Source organism: Ambystoma mexicanum, chromosome 13 (assembly GCF_040938575.1).
Source record: "Ambystoma mexicanum isolate Mex_15411 chromosome 13, UKY_AmexF1_1, whole genome shotgun sequence".
Lineage (NCBI taxonomy): Eukaryota > Metazoa > Chordata > Amphibia > Caudata > Ambystomatidae > Ambystoma > Ambystoma mexicanum.
The window spans coordinates 338,964,090-338,987,164 of record NC_090938.1 but is presented as its reverse complement, the minus strand read 5'-3'; the positions used below and the strand labels follow the sequence as shown (position 1 = coordinate 338,987,164).

The following is a 23,075-nucleotide window of genomic DNA, read 5'->3' as shown; positions in this document are numbered from 1 at the left end:
GTGAACAACGGTAACAAGGGACACTTCTACTAGGGATGTAGCAGAATTGGGGTATTTAGGCAGTGGGCCTGGGAGTGGGCTTGGTAAGGTAACCTCAAAGCGGTGACAGTTGTGGAAAAAAAGCTGTGGTTGACCGTTAGGTCTGTAGGTTTACATCGGGTGGTGGCGTTGGTTAGTGTGTTTTGGATGGAGGTAAAGTATTAAAAGGAAAAAAGTTCCCTGGGTAGGAATGCGAATGGCAGAGCCAAGCAGATGTATGATGCTATAATAATTTAGCATTTATATAGCACTACGAACCCTCAGGCATCTGAGCGCTGCTTATTTTATTATTACCCACAGTGTGTGGTGCTCATTTATCGACCTCTGAAGATTGAAAGGCTGAGTTTGGCCCTGCCGGGGTTCGAACCTGCATCAGCAGGCACTGCACAGATGTCCGCTGCACTTTGTATTTTGCTGGGGGAGTAAATGGAGAAACCAGATTACCCGAAGGAGTAAAAAGGGCTCTGGTCGGTGCAAAAAAATAAAGGCAGGGTGCGATTACACATTTTATGAAGAGGGCATGGTGGGCAGTGGAAAGGAGCGATAGGGGGGCAATTCTAGACTTCTAACACAAAGGGTGGCTATTGCGAGAAGCCTGAACGAGGACATGTATGTACCATCAGGTAACTTTGTTCATAAAAAGAATGAGGGACAACACATCCAGGACATAGTTGGCTTGGGAGTGTATGGGTTTGGAATAAGGTCTGGCAAGGAAGGGACGTCAAAGGGGTATGAAGATTAGCTTCAAGAAATACTAACCCAGCATGTGGCTTCGGTAATCTGTATGGGGAGTGCATAGAGATGGGGACATTATGTGAAACCGGGAAAGTGCAGTGGGGTAGGGGAGTCTAGTATTAAGTGTTTTTACAGGAGCAAACTCTTTAAGTAGTCAGCTAAGGGGAAGAACTGGAGTGCTGGGGGGGGCGGCAGCAGCGGGGGAGGGCGCGTTACTGAAGTGCAGGCTGGAAAGATGCCACCAGGACAAAGTTGGGGGCTGAGAAGACTGGACAGCAACTGGGCTGGCTGGAAAGGGGTACTTAGATTTAATTTAGACACATTTTAAGTAACAGTTTGTGAAAAAGGTGGCAGGTTTAGGCAGGAAGGGTACGAGGAGTATGGAATGCTGCTGCTTCATGCATTTGGGTAATGCATGCATCAAACTGCGAACAAATTGTGGCATCCTGAGATGCAGAGCAAGTACAGACCCCCAATTCTCAGCATTATCAGACTAGTCGGCATTAAAAGGTTATTGGGGGAACTCCGACGTTCGCAACCATTTAGTAGTGCTTGTGTGAATGCGGGTCACCGAAAATATATATTTGTATGCATACGTTGTACTGGAAGGCCATGTGTAGGCTGTTGCTGCTATGAACCATGCTCACCATCTCCACTCACATTTTTGATTATCCGAGACGGGTACAAAATTCAACATAACGATGGCACACATTAAACAGAAGGCAGTCCCACCAAACAAGCTTGCTCAGGCACCACTTTTCCCATTTGAGAGGAACACGCCACCGACTCCACCACACAATACCTTATCTACAGACCCCCTTCTTATGCTCCAAAGAAAGATTTGGTAGACTGCACTACAGTAGCAAAAACAAAGTACTTAACAGACACTTCAACCTCCTTGGTGACTTAGGTAAGCATAACTGGCAAAGACGTCAACTGTTAGTCCTATTACCCACTCACTACAAATCAAAAATACAACCATATCGCGAACACCATCGCCCTTATGTCCAGAATATGCTATGCCAGCAGCCTATACCTCGGAACGCCGGAAAACCTGTTGAAGAAACTGCAATGTGTACAAAATGCAGCAGCCAAACCTCTCAAACTATCATGAAGGGACGACATCTGCGTAGCGCTAAAAAATGTTACAATGGCTGCCAATCAAACAACGAATCACGTTCAAAACAATGTGCATAACGCACAGAGCAATCCATGGCCAAGGAGCAGAATTCCTACAAAAGAAAATAACCATTTACCTACCGACAAGAGCACTCTGATCAAAACGGCATCTGCTGGAACGAAAACCATACACAAGAAAAAAAAAAGTGGGGCTAGTCATTCTCCCAGCTTGCACCAAAAACTTGGAACGCCCTCCCGAAAGAAATGCGCAATACAAAAAATCACCTAAAATTCTGGAAACTACTTCAAACTTGGTTCACCTCAGAACCAGACTGAAACGACTAGAAAAACAAAGACACCGCTGGAAATAGAACGCGCCTCAACAAGCATACATGGAAGGAAGATGCTGGGGAGGGAGCCCAGGATATAGCTACTCCCAAGCCAGACCCCTACGTTGGGCATCATCTATGGGACTGACACCTTCGCTGCAGAAGGGGGAGCATTAACCAATAAAATGGAACCCGGAGGCGGTCTTGGAGTGCCTGGATTTCGGAGGGTGGGGACCCCAGCCTAGGATCTTGGGGAGGCGATGGCAGGCACACCCTTTGACAACTTAACACACACTGCAACCTTACCCATCTCCACCCAGACCACTGGACAGTTACTATGCGCAGAACGTGGGGCGTGACCTACTGCGACACGCCCCAGTTCAAAGCACAAGCAGAGACACTGAACACAGATGTCTGAAGCAAGGAGGTAAGGAAAAAGCCCCACTAACCCAACCTCTTAAACCTCAACTCTGCATACAAACGCAACCACATCTTTGTACAGCAATCCACATGCACTTCGTTGGGTGTTGTTCCCTGGTGATTAGCCAGTCGTTCAAAAAGGTACACTGGGATGGAGTCTCCGTAGGTGCGCCGCTACCACTGCTTTGTGAATACCCTTGGGGATGAGGCTATGCCGAAAGGGAGCACCTTGAACTGGTAGTGTTCTGCTATTTGGAAGCGCAGCTACCTTGAGCGCTGGGAACATGTAAATATGAAAGTATGCATCTTTCATGTCCAATGTTGCCATGTAATCCCCCCGTTTCAAGAGGGGAATTACTCCTGAAGTGTCGTAATGCGAAATGTTTCAGGCTCGACATACGTAGTCGCTGGGAGCAGGTCTAGCAGCGGGTGCATAGTTAAGTCTTTCTTTGGCACAAGGAACTATGTTGAATAAATACCCTTGTTTACCTGGTTTGCTGGGACTCCATGGCATCTTTTTCCAGCACGGCTTTCACTTCCATCAATAATATGTGCATTTCTTCCAGTGTAATTTTCCTGTGTCTTGGCAGGTGGTTGGATGTGTCTTGTAGAAGTTCTATACAATATCTGCACGCCAAAGTGGACAACACCCACTAGTCTGATGTGATCTCCCATGCGCAAGTGAATTGTGACATGCAACCTCCTGCTGGAATGACATGGGAGGGGACTTGTAGTGGTGTCATTGTTTGGGCGGGGTGGAGCCTCTGGCTGAGGAGGCTCTAAATCTGCTCCTGGACCTTTTGTAGCCCCTTTGAAAATTCAAGCGGTATTGTCCCTGTAAGCTGCCCTACGAGGACTATTGGTTATCCTGGCTGAAACCAAAGGAGAGTTGTTGGAAAAACCCCTTTGGACAAACGGCTTGTTGGTTAGTTGTCCAAGAGAGTTCAGGGTGTCATTCTCCCTTGGCACTTGTCAGGGCATCTTCAACTGCCTTGCCGAACAGGGCATTAGGCTCAATGGGCATGTTGAGCAACGTGACATGCGTCACTATTTGAAGCTAGCCTGCTTAAGCCAGGCATGGCCTTTGTTTATGTTGCCCTCGGCTATGATGCAGCCTGTGCTGTCTGGGCCTCCAGTTATTTTTCAAAATACAATTAGATACTTGCTTGCCTTCGGACACAGTTTTCAGAAGTTGTGACTTGAGGGGTTCTGGGACTGCTTCAATTTTTAGTTCCAGCTTGTCCCATTTATGGCAACTATAGCTAGCCAGGAGGGTGGTATTGTTGGCTATTCTTGTTTGGTATGCAGCAGAGGAAACTACCTTTCTGCCAAAAGGTGTAGATCTTTTTGCTTTCTTTATCTGATGGGGCTTCTGCAGAGGCCAGCGAGGTGCCTGCCATTTTCCTTGTAGTGGTAACAACTAAGGAATCTGGTTCAACTTGACCCCTGATGTACAGGGGGTCTTGTAGGTGCAAGTCTGAATAATTTTCAGATGCAAGGGTTTACCGCCCTCGTGAGGTTTGGTGTGAGAAGAGAAGGCTGGATGCGCCTCTGGATGGATTGGAAGAGTAGGATAGATCGAGTGGCAGACTGGTCACCCAGAACGTCCTCCACAAAGTCCTTGTCAACTTGGGCCGCCTGGGTGACTAAAATAATATGCAGCCTTGAGAAGGAGCTCATTATATTGAAGTTGATGGTCGACAGGCAAGCCAGCCACTGGCTGGTCTTGGTTTGATGACTGGATGACAGATATCATAATATTGGTCCTGGTCATCTTGGTCTTGTAAGGATATTTGGCGTGTTACAGTACAGAGTACAGCAATACTGCACAAGTAGCAAAATTTTTTTTGCAGCACCACCACCACAAGGGTGCGGTGCATTGCTATATGGGTTAGCAGATTAACAAGGAAAGACAGACTATTCAGTAAAAAACGATTTTAACATATAAGATGCAAATCTATTTTTACAGTTAAAAGCACACGTGTTCATTTAAAAATGCACACTATTTTTCACCTGAAATGCCTATATTGCTAGAGACACATTTGAAAATTAACAGCTAACCTATTAACCATTAACCTGACTAATAAAACCTTATTTAATATAACCCACTAATAAAATGTGTTCTCCACTGCAGAATTAGGCATACTCTGAAAACCATTTAAATGTGTGTGCAGATTTTTTTCTCTTCTCTTCTCTGCCTGATTCTCCCTGTTTTTGTGCACAGTAACTGCAGGAAGGAGGAAGTCAGATTTGCAACAATTGCAAATGTATAAGCGAAGCTATTGTTGAAGAGTAGGAGGATGAGAGATGATGGATTTCATTGGGACACGTCATACAGAGGGCTGAGAGGAAAGTTTTAGTGGGCAGTATCAGGGAAAAAGACAGGCAGACATCTTTCTGCACTATTGGGGAGAAGACCTGGCTGTGGGGTCCTGACTGAATGCAGATTCCTGTGTCCTGCTGCAGTCGAGATTGGGGAGAGCTGAAAGAAAAACCTTTCCACTGGCTGAGGCATTCCTATCTGAAAAAGCTGAGAATTCCAGGCAATGACCCCGGCTTGAGAAGGCAAGCGTTCCTTTTTGCTGGGGTTAATCTTCAAGGGAGATACATTCAGAAAGAGAACAACTGAAGAACACTCAGATAAGGTAATTACCTAAGCGTGGGAGCCGGGTGTGTGCACGAAAATATGCAGTCAGTGTAGGATTCCTGTGCGTGTCTTAATCAAATACCAATGTTGCAATTTGAGTTCTGTTCTCCGCCACGCTCTTTGCAGTGTGACATAGAAAATGCTTTTACTGTACCATTTTATTTATTTCTGTAAAGAATGAGATCATGTCTAAATGCAACTTTTATAATACAGAAAATATTTGAAAACAGACGGGTGGTTTATTTTCTATTTACCATTACAATGCCAATGATGTGGGGAGATTTTTAAACAGTGCAATGGTCATTTCAAGACAGATGTGTGCATGTCAGAATCAGTATGAATAATTGTGAGTGACTGTAGCATAGCTTGTTGGAGGTACATGAGCCAACGGGAAGAGAGACTCTCTGAACATAGCTCCCTACCGTATATAAGGTAGTGGAAATTACTACAAGACTACCACATATAGCTCTCTGTCGTAAATAAGTCAGTGAGTTCGCCCATGGTGGCACACCAACACTATCACAGGAAAATGTGGTCTTCCTAGAATGCAGGTCTGAGGTCTCTCTAGTGATCACACGAAAAATCTAAGCAAAGATAAGGGATTCTGGACATTGGGGCCACAAATAAAACAAGGGAATTATGCTCACCAAAATACCACCAACCACGTATACCAAATATGCAGGTCTGGGTGCTGAAATAATGCATGTCCATTGTATTATTGTTGCACATGGCCAAATCTGAATACAAAGAGTGATTATTGCTAAGTTATTTTTCGGCGGTAATAAAATACCGTCAGGCCCCAAATCTCCACAAAATACCCTACATATTTATGGTGCGTTGGCCGGGAAAGTGATCACAGAGTACCTACTGGGCGTGGCAAGCATGTCTCACACTGCCATTTGCACATTAAAGGGAACCCATTTTATAATAGCAGTGTGCCACTAAAAACGAATTTCAGAATGTCACAAAGAGAAACCACATTCTCAGATCTAGTGCAATATTTAGAGGCAAAGTTATTTGCACATGGGAATTGGTCTTCGAATAGTACGTTAGAATGGAGTAACCGCATTCAGGGTGAGGTGCAGAAAGAAAAACTAGACAATATTTTTGCAGAAGGCAGCATAATTCAGCTCTGCCTTACAAGATTATTGAATGCAGCCGATAAAAATGCAGAGAAAGACTGTTTAATACGGCTATGCGGCAAAATATGGTTTATTTTAAACAAGTCCCTGCGAATGCAAGAGAATGATACTCAGCTAATTAACAGGTTAAAGACTGAATTAGATGGGGCAAGTAAAAATCAGGAAATGTTGAGAGCAGAATTGGATGTATGCCAAAAAGACATGCAATTAAAATGCAGAGACTTTGATACTCAGTTATCCAAAAGCAAGAAACAATTTGAAGATAGTGAGCAAGAATTGACACACTTAAAAGCCTTAGTGGATCACATTAGGCAGGATAAAGATGAGGTTGTTTCAGAAATGCAGATTTTACAAAAAGAACATTGTGAAAAAGAAGGTGATCTCCAGAGGGCAGAACAAGAAATGATTAAAATGATTCAAGAAAGAGACAAAAGAAATAAAGAGTTCAATGAATGCCAAATGCAAATGTGCGACATGCAGGAGGCGATTAATAAAATGAGCGATGAAAATAATTATTTGCAGAATGAAGCAACTAGACTCCTTAAAAAGTGTAAGGATTTAGAACAGCAAATGTGCATTCCCAGGTCCCAGGAGAGGCGGCAGGGTACCACATTCAATGGAGTGGAGGTGAATTCTAGCTCTGCCCAAAGAGCTAGTGCCCCAGTGACTGGGCCGGTGACTGAACTTGGTTGCAGCGCCCTTGGGGGATTTGATACTCCCATTGGGGGCAGCCACCAATCTCATACACCTGAAAACAGGATTGAATCACAAAATAGTGCAATTCCATGCATTGTAACAAGTAGCCCCATAAAAATAATGAAATCCATTAAAGCCCTGATCAAACCATTTAAAAAGGGAGGTGAATGCTGCATTGAGGATCACTTAGAAGCGGTACATGACATTTTTAAAGCACTCCAGATACCTAAGGAACAGTACAGACAATATTTTCATTTAACTTTAGATGCCCCGACGGCCAGCATCATAAGGGGATTAAATGAACAGCAGAATATGACATGGCTGGAGTTTGAAAAAGAAATTAGGCGTCATTTTTCTCCTTTTCAGTCATTGCAGGAGGCAAAGAAAGTCGCGTACACTATTACTGCTGGACCTAATACATCCCCTCGCCAATTTTTACAAGACTTAAAAAGAGCATTCTCTCGCTTTGATGTATCTTTTGACTCAAATTCCAATGAGTTTAAAACCGCATACTTCTATGGGCTACAGAAAGACATCATATCCCAATTGGTCCGTGAATTTGACCGTGACAAGTCCCTTGAATGGATTGTACATCAAAGCACCAAGCTATATGAGGTACTCTATTGTCAGGGTAGAGAAAGTGATAAAATGAAAGATACTAGGCCTAAATCTAAAGAACCCTCAGCCACAGTAATGGAAATCAGGTCAGCCAAAATGTCCCTTGAGTCTGCTCAAAGCCAAGGTAAAAATAATGTGACACCTGAACAAAGGGGTAATCAACAAAGATCGCCATTTCCTGTACCAATGTTCCAAACACATGATCCTAGTAATAGAGAGAGCTACATCAGCCCTAGATATTTAGGGGATAGACCCCGGGTAAGATATCGGCCTGATATGGCAGGTATGAACAATAACCAGAGACAAAATCAAGATCAAAGAAATGATGGTCCCTACCAGTCATTGGGGACACAGAGTAGGTTTGATCCCAACACCATGATATATGGTAATCAGGATAGGCCCCGATATGTGGATCGATTTACTGATAATGGAAATCAATATAGGGGCCAGTACCCACAATCTGAGAGACAGGACATGAGGCAAAACGTGAACTACAGTCCACGCCAGTACAATGATTCCCCACCAGGGGACTATAATCAAAGGATGGGTGCAACCCGCTCCCCTCCACAAATGAATCAAGAGTTCAGAAACCATCCCAACCGGTATCAATCACCTGAGAGGTATCAGAATAGATCCAATCAGGGGGAAAACAACCAATATCGACCTAGGCCACAGAAAGAGGATCCTAGAGAGATGGAAAGGTTCCAGTGCCTTGAGGCCCAAGTGAAAATGTTAGCTGAGCAAATAGGAAAGCTCTATACAGCGCAAAAACAACCTTCCAAAGAGGGGGCTGATGGCCATAGCAATGACCGGGGGGCTTCCGAAAAGTGACTAAGTACTCATGATAATCGCAGTGCCAAAATGACAGATTGCTCTGATATAATTTTGCATAACAACTCTGAGATGCCTAATGGATTAAAAATGAAAGTACCAGTAAATGAAATTGTGACAGAAAGTGCAAATACTTCTAAAAAAGAGGTACGGTTTAGCTTAGAGCTAAATAAAACAGTAAAGATTTGCACAAATGAAAAAGAAACATTAGGAATTCCAAAAGAACAAAGGAACAGATTTAAGAAAAATGACTCATGCATGGGGAATACCAGTGAACAGGGAGTAAGTGGGGATGCCATAGCTCCTTCCCTGGGCAAGCAAAACAATGACCAAACACAGACAGAAAAAGGAAATACTCACAAGGAGGGTACAAGTCAATCACCTGAAGAATTCTTTGAGCCACATATTCTTGAAGAGGCTGCAAGGGCTGATATGACACTAAATGATCACAAATGCACAGAATTAAAAAATGACAAATTGCTGAATGATGTTGTTACACATGTTCAGTTGGAAGGTTGTAATGTGGTCTCTGATGTTACCCAGATGGATGGGCGAACGGTGGCCACACTCCAAAAAACCTCTGAACATGGAGAAATGAATAAAATATCTCGCACAGAAATGGGTAAAAAGGAGGGGAAAATGTCTTTTCATTTACCAATGTGCTTAGCCAAAAGTGAAAAAGATCTGAGAAAGGTGAGCCCTGAAATCAGTAAGAATTCACATTTCTTATGTGTATTAGAGGAAGTTGAGGACAGATATTATGCACCCATCACTGTAGAAGAAAAATGCCACACCTTCGCTATGATTGACACTGGCGCACAGGCCACAATTATGTCCAAGGAGCTGGTAAGGAGTATCAATGAAGGGAGGCCTCCACAGAGTCAGATCACAGTGAAGGCAAATCAAGGCCCAGTGCATAACTTTAATGGGGAGGAGGTGCCCATCATAGGTGTAACTGAGGTTGACATAAAAATAGGAAAGCACAGAATGAAACAAGAGGTATTGATCACATCTATTTGTGAAATTCCATTTCTGATGGGGACAGATTGCCTGAAAAGATTGTCTCCTCTCATAGATGGGGTGAATGGAGTGCTGTGGTCCTTAACCAAAAAACCATTGAGGCCTAAGAAACTAAAATCACAAAACAGCAATATAAATGAATGTCACACCGTTGCCAAAACAAATGATGCTGTGGAGGTATATCTCCAGAATAGCTGCATACCTAGTGTCACTGTTATATTAATGTGTCAAGACAAAGATCAGAGCGACAATGAAAAACTACCTGTACAAATATACTTGGACCCAAGGAAAGATTGGCAGACTGCTATAGATGAGCACACATTACGTTTTTACTTAAAAGAGAATACATGCAAACAGAATATTGTTCCTAAAACAGATTCAGAAAAACACATTACCACTCTGGCAGAAATACACATGGAAGATGAGCAACCATGGGTTCACGTTGGTATAAATGATTATCTTAAAACAATAAAAGCCACTTTAGCGCTTGAACATGAAAGGAGTTTCATTAATGAGAAATTGTTGCAAAAAATTATGGAGAGGGAAGAAATCCCGAAATTTAGGATTAAAAACCAATATGTTTCTGGGTTGGACAGTCCAGATTTTGAAAACCGAATTGCAGGCAGATGCATGCTTAAAATTAGCATTGGGCAGAAAATAATTTACCATAATGTATGGATAGTGAGTGGAGCACAAAATGAATTTTACATGGGCAATGACATCATGCACAGAATGTGTATGGTGTTAGATTTCCTTAATCAAAAAATATGGTCACGCCTAGGTGGTCCGGCACCTGAATTTGAAGACAAAAGAAGGGCTTATCATTGTGCACAACTAGTTCCTTATGCAGTCGAATTACAATTGAGGAAAAATACTATTGTTCCTGCATTTACAAAACAGTTTGCAATAACACTGAAATGCAAAAATGGACAGCAGATGAAAGGCTCTGATGCATTTGTATGCCTGAATGAATCCATAAAACAGCAAGGCCTGGATTATGAATACATTCCATTGGTAGACATTGGTGAGGGATCTGTAAAAATCATGGTAAATAATAAAGGTTGTCAGGATATTCATTTAGAGGAAAACTCCCCATTAGGAATGGCCATACAAAAATCACATTATACAGCAGATTTAAATAACATGGTGATTGGGAATATTCCTGAAAAATATGTAGATGCCAAGGGCGAGTTGCCAGAACACCTGGACTCTCAGCCCAAAGGAATATTTAAAATTCATTCTGTGTATCCTTATGATTCAAATGAGACAGTGTGCTGCCATCAAGAGGATTGCATAATATTTAATTTAAATGAAAATGAAACAGGAAATCAGCCCATTGAAGTGGAAGCTGATATGCCAAAATATTTGAAAGTGGCAGCTCTACAAAAAGACACAGCCACACAGTTAGAGGAAAGCGCTGAGATTCCTTTACCAGAAGAGTTTCCAGAATTTTCCAGAATGGTAGAAGAGCAGATCTCCTTAGCGGATGCATGTGACAGCGATGGGGATCGAAACGACCTGAGGGAAATATTTATGGAGTTTAAGGAGGTTTATGGAGTATTTGCAAAAGATGCTTATGATTGTGGTTTAACTGATTTACATGTGGCCACACTACCAGAAGGTTGTAGCAGAAATCCAGTGTTTGTACGCCAGTATAGACTACCGCTGGCATGTTTAGAATCATTGGCAGAGATTATTAAAAATTTGGAATCACGGGGAATAATTAGGCCCATTCATAGCACATCCAATACGCCTATTTTAGGTGTGTTAAAGCCAAATGGTCAATGGCGGCTGTGTGCAGACTTAAGAGAGTTAAATAAAAGAGTACCAGTATCTAGATGGCCACTACCATTCATTGATCAGGGCCTAGCTCAGATACATGGTTCAAATGTATTTACCACATTAGATCTCACATCTGGATATTGGTGTGTGCCATTGGCAGAGGAGATACAACACCTATTTTCCTTTACATTTGACAGGACTCAATATGCCTGGCTTAGAGCTCCGTTCGGGTACATCAATAGTGGGAGTGAATTTGGCATATTTTTGAGAAAGGCCATGCCAGATGCAGCGGAAAGAGGAACAATAGTTTATGTGGATGATGTCCTGATAAAAAATGAAAACCTTAAAAGTCATTTTGATGAAATAAGACATGTGCTTGGCCAATTGCAGAAAGCAGGCGCCAAAGTATCTTTGCAAAAAGCACAATGGTGCAAGAAAAAAGTGAACTTTCTAGGGCATGAAGTGACTGAACATGGGCTAAATCCACAAAGGAAGAAAATAGAGGCCATACAAAGATTAAAAGATCCTAAAAATGTGAAAGGAGTAAAAAGTTTATTAGGGATGACAGGCTATAACAGAAAGTTCATTGAGAATTATGCAGAAATCACTCAACCATTGACTAAACTGCTTAAACTAAATACTCCCTGGAGATGGGAAAGAGAGCAGTCTGATGCAGTGGCTAGATTGAAGGAATGTCTTGTAAAGGCACCATGTTTAGCATACCCCATAAAGGACAGGGATTTCTTTATAGAAATAGGCTTTTCTGAACATTGTATGTCAGCAGTGTTATCACAAAAACACGATTTGAATCACAAAACCATTGCATATGCAAGTAAGGCATTTTCCCAAGTTGAAATGAAATTTAATGAATGTGAGAAGGCCCTATTAACCACTGTGTGGGCGCTACAACATTTTCGCCCCATTGTTCAGGGAGAAAAGGTGATTATTGAAACAAATCATCAACCTTTGCAATTTTTAGAGAGTAAAAGAATTAGATCAGGCAATCTAGCGCAATCCAGAATCACTTCATGGACGCTGGCATTACAAGGTTTTCCCGTAGAAGTGAGATATGGACAAAATAAAAAGAGCCCAATTGCTCAAGGGTTAGCTGACTTACATGACTGTGCAGCTGAACAAATACCAAATGAAATGGAAGTGGAAACTAGTTTGCAGGAATTTGAACAATCATCACACAAAGCTTTTGATGAAAAAACATGCAAGGATTTGCCAACTGTATATGTGGATGGTTGTGCTTTTCACATTGAAAATGACAGTAATAAACAATTAGTGGCAGGAATAGGAAATGTCTGGTTGAAATGTGAAGGCGTTCCTAGTATAGGGATGAGGATTGGAGATAGGAGCAGTCAGGTGGCGGAATTGGCAGCCATCTATAAAGCAATTGCTACTGCAATTGATAAAAAGTTCAGTGAAATTGTCCTGGTGACTGATTCTGACTATGCACGGAATAGCTTTGTGGAGTATTTGCCTGGTTGGAAAGCAAGAGGCATGGTTACATACAACAAAAAGCCACTTAAACATGGAAAAATGATACAAGCCATAGACAAATTGGTGTCAGAAAATAATTTAACAATATACTGGAGAAAAATTTGTGGGCATTTAAAAACACCAGGAGAGGATAAGGAGGGAAATGATAAGGCAGACCATCTGGCTAAGATTGGGGCTGTGATGGGAGAATTGCTACCTATTGATTATTTAATGGGTGAAATAAAAATTGATGCAGTCACATGTTCTAAAGCACCAAAGGAGGTAGATCAACCGGTGGTGCAGTGGAGTCATGACACGCCAGACCAAGATTTGATTGAGGCACAAAAGAATGATCAAATTTTGGGAATCTATTATAATCATTTGATAGATCCTGAACAAAATCCTTTAACAGAAAATGATTGTATGGGAAAAGAAGAGTTGAGGGTGTTATTAAAGAACAAAACACGAATCAGATTACAGGATGGACTCATGATTAGAGAGTCCATAACAGGACAAATACAGTGGGTAGTACCCCTTTCATTCAGAGGACTAATGCTACACCATGCACATGATGCCATAACTGCAGGCCATAGAGGTTCACAAAAAACATTAGAAATACTAAAAGATTATGCTTACTGGCCTCATATGTCCCAAGATGTGGAATTATATACTAGAGGATGTCTAGTATGCGCCCAATTTAAACCTGCTTCACCAATGCATAGAGCACCATTGATGAAAAGAGGCCTAACTCTCCCATGGTCAGATTTGCAAATAGACTATGTAGGTCCTTTAAAAAGGTCGAGCAGGGGACACCGTTATATTTTGAGTGTGGTATGTTTGATGTCGAAGTGGATTGAGTGCATTCCTGCACCAGATTGTAGTGCGCAAACAGCAGCCACATTACTGGTGAACCATGTGTTCTCAAGGTTTGGGTTGCCGCAAAGAATTGAGTCAGACAGAGGAAGTCATTTCACAAGTACTCTAATGAGCAAGGTATGGCAAATACTAGGTGTGAAAAGGAAACTACATATCGCATATCGGGCGGCGTCTTCAGGTACAGTTGAAAGAAGCAATAGGTCTGTTGTGGATATTTTAAAGAAATTTGTGGCAGAAGCAGGTTCCAGCTGGGATTTGCGTTTACCATTGGTTTTGATGGCAATCAGGTCGACTCCTGCCAAAGCAACAGGTGTTAGCCCCCATGAGGTCTTAACAGGTAGGAAAATGGTGTTACCACAACACCTACTATACAGAACACATGAGCAAACTCTAGTGAGTGCATCCACGGTTCATGAATATATTGATGAACTGAGGAGGCATTTGCAACATGCATTTGCTTTTGTGCAGAGAAATCTGGAAAGGGCTGCTGACAGTGCTAAGTCATAGTATGACAAAAAGACATCAGTAAAGGAATACAATGTAGGGGATCAGGTGTACAAGTTTCATTTTGGAAAAAGTAAACAGAAAAATTCTAAATTTCTAGCAGCCTGGCAGGGGCCATTTCGAATTATAGATAAGGTTTCTCCTGTAGTGTATAAAATTTTGAAAAATGAAGGTGAAACAGCAATAGAGCAGTTTGTCCATGTAAATCAAATCAAACCATGCCATCCCAGGCATGAGATCAGGCAGCTTGAGCATGTAGAAACAGATAGAGTCCCTTGAGAAAATAAATGGGTGTAATCAGGAGGCAGTGACAAAGAAGTTAAAAAAAAGTTGATTGTTATGATGGCACATAAACACTAATATATGTAAAAATATATAATATAAATATATAAATAAATAAATAAATGCACATATAACAGAAGCTCGTGGTTGGTGTGCAGAGAGAAAGTGTATTAAATATTGAATGCTGTTTTATATGTGTTTGTTTTCTTTTAACTTGTGTTTAATTTCAGAAGAAAGAAAAAAAAAACGAAATATTTTTACCAAGCATGTTTTATTTTTGGCAAAAGGATGAAGTTAGTATTGTGCTATGTACTTAATCTGTTTATTTTCTATTTTGATTTAGACAGTTAACATTATTTGGTCGGAGGTTCCGGGATCAGAGGCCACGGGAGACGATGGAGTCCTGGAGTCCCCTGGATGAAGACCAAAAGATGCCTGCCTCCAGGTGGAGGTGAAGACAAAATAACCGGAATGCCAAAAAAGATGACTACTGTGGATTCAAGATTGCCAAGATGAAAGAGTAATCGAATGAACCGAATAACATCGCTGGTCGGGACATACCAAAAGAGACAAAACAAAAGTTCCGGCATATGAAGTTCCACGTATTTATTATTTTAATTATTTATTTTAACTTGTTATATTACTTATTTGTTTTAGTTAGTTGTTTTATTTCATTGTTTTTAATTGACTTGGAAAATTTAAACTTAAAGTAATGCCACTTCCACTGAGAAGGCAAATGTGGAACATTTTATGAACTGATGGACTCAGATGAAATGTTGATTGCAAATTTTCATTGATGCACATGAATATTCATTTTGTTGGATTGCTATATTGTAAAAAAAATAGAACGAGTTGTTTTTAGGAATTGGCTTGGATTATAGCCAAGATCTAAAAACAAAAGGAGGGTATATGTAAGGATATTTGGCGTGTTACAGTACAGAGTACAGCAATACTGCACAAGTAGCAACATTTTTTTTTGCAGCACCACAAGGGTGCGGTGCATTGCTATATGGGTTAGCAGATTAACAAGGAAAGAGACTATTCAGTAAAAAACGATTTTAACATATAAGATGCAAATCTATTTTTACAGTTAAAAGCACACGTGTTCATTTAAAAATGCACACTATTTTTCACCTGAAATGCCTATATTGCTAGAGACACATTTGAAAATTAACAGCTAACCTATTAACCATTAACCATTAACCTGACTAATAAAACCTTATTTAATATAACCCACTAATAAAATTTCTCCACTGCAGAATTAGGCATACTCTGAAAACCATTTAAATGTGTGTGCAGATTTTTTTCTCTTCTCTTCTCTGCCTGATTCTCCGTGTTTTTGTGCACAGTAACTGCAGGAAGGAGGAAGTCAGATTTGCAACAATTGCAAATGTATAAGCGAAGCTATTGTTGAAGAGTAGGAGGATGAGAGATGATGGATTTCATTGGGACACGTCATACAGAGGGCTGAGAGGAAAGTTTTAGTGGGCAGTATCAGGGAAAAAGACAGGCAGACATCTTTCTGCACTATTGGGGAGAAGACCTGGCTGTGGGGTCCTGACTGAATGCAGATTCCTGTGTCCTGCTGCAGTCGAGATTGGGGAGAGCTGAAAGAAAAACCTTTCCACTGGCTGAGGCATTCCTATCTGAAAAAGCTGAGAATTCCAGGCAATGACCCCGGCTTGAGAAGGCAAGCGTTCCTTTTTGCTGGGGTTAATCTTCAAGGGAGATACATTCAGAAAGAGAACAACTGAAGAACACTCAGATAAGGTAATTACCTAAGCGTGGGAGCCGGGTGTGTGCACGAAAATATGCAGTCAGTGTAGGATTCCTGTGCGTGTCTTAATCAAATACCAATGTTGCAATTTGAGTTCTGTTCTCCGCCACGCTCTTTGCAGTGTGACATAGAAAATGCTTTTACTGTACCATTTTATTTATTTCTGTAAAGAATGAGATCATGTCTAAATGCAACTTTTATAATACAGAAAATATTTGAAAACAGACGGGTGGTTTATTTTCTATTTACCATTACAATGCCAATGATGTGGGGAGATTTTTAAACAGTGCAATGGTCATTTCAAGACAGATGTGTGCATGTCAGAATCAGTATGAATAATTGTGAGTGACTGTAGCATAGCTTGTTGGAGGTACATGAGCCAACGGGAAGAGAGACTCTCTGAACATAGCTCCCTACCGTATATAAGGTAGTGGAAATTACTACAAGACTACCACATATAGCTCTCTGTCGTAAATAAGTCAGTGAGTTCGCCCATGGTGGCACACCAACACTATCACAGGAAAATGTGGTCTTCCTAGAATGCAGGTCTGAGGTCTCTCTAGTGATCACACGAAAAATCTAAGCAAAGATAAGGGATTCTGGACATTGGGGCCACAAATAAAACAAGGGAATTATGCTCACCAAAATACCACCAACCACGTATACCAAATATGCAGGTCTGGGTGCTGAAATAATGCATGTCCATTGTATTATTGTTGCACATGGCCAAATCTGAATACAAAGAGTGATTATTGCTAAGTTATTTTTCGGCGGTAATAAAATACCGTCAGGCCCCAAATCTCCACAAAATACCCTACAGTCTCCTTCTCCCAGAGATCCAAGGTCTGGAGACCCAAGGGGTCTGTAGTAGAAGTTTAAAGGGGGATCATGGTACCTGGCGGTGACCCGGGTGGAAGTACTGGGCTATGAAACGCCAGACGTGGCCTTTTAGCAGCGGTTTCATCCCTGGCCACTCCCTTCGGTGTAGGGCCCTGGAGATTTACAAGTTCCTCAGGGTGCTTGTCCATGAAGTCTACAAAGCTGGTCATTTTCCTCCCAATTCAATCGTAGATCTCTTGGGTACACGGAGTTGATTTGGGAAATACTGAGGGGGTAGGGGCATCATGTAAAGGAGTCTGTGTGATGCATGACCCCTAAAAGGGTGTCTACAGAGGTAGAAAGGCCACTGTCTTTGGAGTTATGGGGCGTGAACGGTAGGAGGCGTTGAAGAGTTTGCGGTTTTCAACATCTTTGACTTTAAGAGAGTGACAGGGATGTGTTTTTTTGATAAGTTCCCTTTTTCGATGAGGGGACAGGGGGCATCACACATGAAAGGAGGGGTTTTTAAGCAATGTGTCAAACTGCTTTCTGCGACTGTTTTGGAAGCCTGTCGTGCGGCAGACGAGATGGGCCAAAGGACAGGGATGATCTCTCCTTTTACAATGCGTGGCCTTCGACAGTTGACGCAGTCGACGGTTGGCCTTAGGGCATGTGCTTTGTGGAGCAGGAAGTGGGTGTGCCCGAGCCACTTGGTGGTCTCCCTGTAACAGGACCTTTGGCCTGCTTATTGAGCCGGGTCCTGCATGTGGGGTTCCGCCGAACCCCCGGGAGCCTTGGGCATCACTGAAGACGTCAATGCTGCCCTTGCTGGATTCCTCTGCCAAGTCTATGGAGGCCTCAGCTTACATGGCGTGGGCGGCCCAGCGTTTGGTACAAGGGTTTTTGGGTGGGAAAGTTTGCAGGACTTGAAGCTTTTCTCCAGGTGTTCCCTTGGCAGACAGTGATTGCACACCTTGTGCGTGTCCTTCCAAGGGAATTTCCTGTTGCAGGAAGGTCAACATTTAAAAAGGAGTATTTTCCATTGCTAATGGAACGGGTAGCACCGCGACAAAATGGACTATGAGAGGCATTCTCTAAAAGGGTACACAGTATATGGCCTCTCCCCACTCTCCCTACTGTGAAGGGCTGAGAACCGTGTAGGGCGCAGTCTGTTCACCGCAAAGTTGCACATCGTCGACAGACGAAAGCTGCCGAAATAGTTGGTAGTGCAGCAAGCGGTTATTAAAAAGGATAGAAAGTCTAAAATTAAACTGTAATGAAAGGCGTTAGCCAACTCTGCAACTAGTGACCAACCAGGATGGTGGAAAAAATATCAATCTGAGGGACCTTGACATGTGAAGGACCATCGGTATAGTAGAAGTTACACTAGGGATAGTAAACATTACTGTCTCTCTGATATAGTCAGATATATGATACAAGCATAAGAAATACAATTACGGTGAGTAATGTATCTGCTTAGATTCACATGCTGTGCATAGGCCGACATCTAGTGGAAGCTATATGATAAGAAATGTAGGATGGTATGGGGCTGCAAAAACTAACAAATAAAACATTTCGGCCATCACTTTATTTTTTCTTAGGAATCACACAGATACACTGGAAATGAGAGTCCAGCTTTAGTCATGGTTCGTTGAGTTCTGAAAGAAGTTAACCAGTACATTAAATGTTGCATCCAATGGGCAAGAATATATTAAACCCCCAGGGATAATCATCTACTTTACCTGCACATCTTCACATCAGAGCAACCAGAAGAATCTGTCAGAATGGATGTAACCTACTATACAAAAACTCATCCCATATTAAGTGCACAAAAGATGTACGAGAAGGAAGAAAACATACCTGGTCCTCGTTTGTCCCAGCCACAGATCATGGTCCCCATAGAGAGCCCCATGCCCTTGTACTGGTAAACCATGTTGGCAAGGAGCTTCGAGGCAGCCGCAACAGAGATACGTTCTTTATTGCGAAGCTCATAGATCCGACACTGACGTGCTAGCAACCGCTCCCAGAAGCTGCAGTCAGCTGCCCCGCCCGCCATGGTGCCAAGCAAGTAGGGGTTGATCTCAATGACCTTTTTCACAGTCTGTGAGGCGATATAGGAGCCTGCTGTTGCACGGGAGTCCACTGCCACGATCACCCCCAGATCAAACTGTAGAGAAAAATCACAGGAAATAGGTTAGAAACTGCAGATAAGTGCTGCTACAACACATCCCAAACGTGCAGTCTACCTCCCACATCAACCACATTTTAAAGTCTCATCAACCACTAACTTCGAGATAAATAACTGTCAGGCAAAGCTCACGTTTCTGAGATCTGTGACAGATTTCAATCTTCGCTCTATGTATATCAAGTGATTCCCCAATCAAGGGCAATAGGCTATAACCTCTAGGTGCCATCATAATGCCACTATTTAAACCGATACAGGACATACTTTTTTTTAGTAGAACTTCAATTACTCTGCATTAAAGATTGCATCTTGGTGCCCGTTGGGTTCTGTGAGAACTATAAATGTAATACATTGAAAATTCAGACGTTACCAATTGAAATACATTATTGTATCATTTCAATGTAACAAAATTATACAAATTCTAAACCTCCAAAGAACCCTACAAACTTCGAGTGAAGCACTGCATGGCCTGTAGGTCATTTGAAACCATATCTCTAGGGAAGTTTGGGACGAAGCATACTAATAGAACTGTTCCATTTAATTGCTGTAGGTCTGTTCTCCAAAGTCATTTGTTTAGGGAGGTAACTGGAGTTGACAAGTTTCTAAGTATACAGGGTTTAGCGATTAGCAGGGGAGATTAAATAGTTTACACACACTTTTAGAGGCTTTGAATATAGCTCTGGAGAGGTATTCTGCAGTAGAGGGAGCTTTGGGAGTGGCTGTCGTAAGCGTTTGCTACAGTGTGCCAAAACTCAGATATGGCTACAGGACCACGACAGGTGCAAACTAGCATCAGGGATGAACCCTTGGGGCATTCATCCGAATAACTGGAGTCAAGTACAATTTATATTTTATTTCTATCGCGCCCGTACACAAGTGTTTCAGAGCGCGACAGGGGAGGGGAGGGGAACAGGGAAGAACAAAACAAAGATCTTACTAGGCCCAGTGACATTGAGAACGTGCAAGTGCATGGGAGAGGGGGTCGGGGAAAGTGCATGAAAGGGAGAAGTGGAAAGTGCGGAGCAAAGGAGAAACATATAAATAAAGGCAACAAACCGCAGTAGTGCAGCCAGCAATTTGCAAGTGCTAGGTTTAAGGCAGCAGACAGGGTAGGTCTGATAAGTGCAGGAAGAAAAAAAAAAAAAGGGGGCGCTGTTTGGGTACAGATACAGACCCCAGTGAAATGGGTGGCCCAGAGGCAGTGCAGGTGGGTGAGCAGGTACCTGGGCCCGGAGGACAGAGGGTGGCCAGGTGCACAGTGCCAAGAGAGAACAGATCAGCAGGGGAGGGAGCGAATGCAGAAGAAGAGAGGAAGATCTTGGAGGTGCTTCCGGGACCGGAGATGATTCTCCTCAAGTTTTATAGTGGCAGGGAAGCTGTTCCAGAGGGAGGCCCCAGCAGATCTACCCCCAGCTTGTTTCTTTAAATAACGACTGACCCCGAGGGAGTTAGAGATAGAGGAGCGAAGAGCTCGAGAGGGGAGGCATTTATTTGCGGAGGGTTAGCTGAAGGTATTTTGGACCGAGGGCCCAAAAAGCCTTGGACAAAGCAGAGTGTTTTGAATTTAATCCTTGCATCCACTGGGAGCCAATGGAGAGATTTCAGAGCCGAGAGATCAGATACCAGGGCACAAGGCAAAGGACAAGTCTCGTAGTCCTGTTCTGGATTAGTTGCAGAGGGCGGAGCGTAGTGGCAGGTAGATTTAGAAAGAGGCTGTTACAATAGTCCAACCTAGAGAGAAGCAGAGCTTGGGAGAGCATGAGCTTCTGGGGGAAGCAGAGGAAAATCAGAGTACCTCTGAGGAGGTGCAGTAGGAAGTTTGACTTTTTAGTGATCTCAGAGATGTGGGCGTAGAAGGAAAGTGTTGAGTCAAAGATGACCCCAAGGTACTTAGCCTCGCAGGTGGGTGTAGGAGGGCGGCCAAGAGAAGCTGGCCAGAGAGTGAGGGGAAAGGATGGCGACAGTGTGCCGATGAGGAGGATCTCTGTCATGCTGGCATTCAGACAAAGATCATTGGCGGCACACAAATCTTGAATGGCAGTTAAGCAATCAGAGATGAGAGAGGGAGAGGAGGTGGCCGAGGGCAGCTTGAAAATGAAGTGTCGTCAGCGTAGCACTGGAAATTTGAGCAATGCAGTGGGCGAGAGTTGCCAGGTGCTGGTTGAAAAGCCAGGGCGAGAGGTTAGACCCCTGGGGAATACCACAGGTAGAGAGTAAGACAGATGATAGGAAGGACCCAAGTTGGACCTGGGAGGGTCGATCAGAGAGGAAAGAAGTCAGCCAGGCCAGAGCCTGATCAGTGATACCCAGGTTATCACAGACGGTTGAGCAGGATGGTATGGTTGACCGTGTCAAAGGCAGAAGAGAGCTAGAGGATGAGGACAGAGGGAATGTTAGAGTCAAGGTTGGAGAGCCGATCTTCACAGATGTTCAGGAGAGCAGTTTCCGTGCTTCTGGCAGCTCTGAAGCCAGACTGGTGGTCATAGAGACAGCCAACAGAATTGGAATGAAGGTTAAGCCGACAGATGGCCAACTTTGCCAGGAGTTTGCCCAGAAAGGGAGTAATGGAAATTGGGCGATAGTTAGCTGGACAAGAAGCATCAGCTGTGGGTTTCTTGAGAAGAGGATGCACAAGGGAGTGCTTCAGAGGGCAGGGGAAGGATCCTGAGGCAAAGGAGTGGTTGCAAAAAATCAGCTAGGGCCGGAGCGAGGGTGTCAATGTGGTCCTTGATGGTTTTAGAGTAACAGGGATGAACCTGTTTTGACAAGGCTTTCATAGATCGCACTTGTCTAGCGACCTAGTCAGGAGAGAAAAGAGGAAAGGACGACAAAAGTGCAAATTCTAGGATGCCTCCTTGGTCAAAAGACAAGTCGTAAAGGTAATCTTCCCACCGGAGAGCCTTCAGTTGTGGCGATATAATAGGTCTGACTGAATAGAAATATGTAGTGCCTGATTCACAAGACCGTTTTTCAATGTGAATGCCCCACTTTAAAAATATTCTGTGAATCAGGCCCATATGGAAGTAATTAAATCACCTGCAATTTCCAGCATGAGCCATGTCTAAACAAGGGTACGATCGAGGCTCGGCAGAAAAGATGGCCAAAAGCAGCCCGCATATAGTACTATTGAAGCCTAGCAATCAGGTTATTAGCATTCTTATTTAGAAAATCTTTCAGGAGGCAGAAACTGCCATGGAGGAACACATCGATGAGCAAGAACCCCATCTCTGTCCCACCTATTGTGCAAGGATGCATTCAAAGTAGGAGTCAAATTTGGGAAGTTCCAGAACGTAGGGCAAGGTAACCTCTAAACTATGAATAATCCCAGACCAAGCACATACTAGTGTGGACAGAGTCAAAAAAAGGTACCAGAGTCGTCATAGTAAGAAGCTAAAAGAACTGTGTTGCCTTCTTCATCTAAATTCTAACACGAAGGGAGACCAGATCATAAGTATACCAATGTGCAGGGCAGACAATGTGCACTTTCCACTCACCACTGGCTAGTGACAGTTGACTCTTAGCAAATAATAGTGTGCTGTGCATATGTATTAAAGGGCAAGTTTGCTCAAAATTGTTACTGTCCCGATCATTCGGGCATGTATTTTTAAAGGATACTGTAATGTTTTCCTATGCATCTTACCTTATTTTTCCTCACTTTTACATATGCGAAAACAGGTTGGGCGTGGCCATCTTGTGCTAATCTTATCCATTGCTGCCTCACCCCAAGTTCAAGTGCCCTTGCGGCAAGAATACAGATCGCCCGCCTTTG

General features: G+C 42.9%; 1 protein-coding gene across 1 annotated transcript in view; it reads right to left on the bottom strand.

The window, feature by feature from the left end:
- Nucleotides 1-23,075, bottom strand: part of PSMB5 (proteasome 20S subunit beta 5) — a 116,139-nt gene that overhangs the window by 56,180 nt on the left and 36,884 nt on the right. Inside the window, exon 2 of the mRNA XM_069633836.1 lies at nucleotides 18,982-19,288. Coding sequence (XP_069489937.1) covers nucleotides 18,982-19,288 — 307 coding nt within the window. The remainder of the gene's footprint in view (nucleotides 1-18,981; nucleotides 19,289-23,075) is intronic.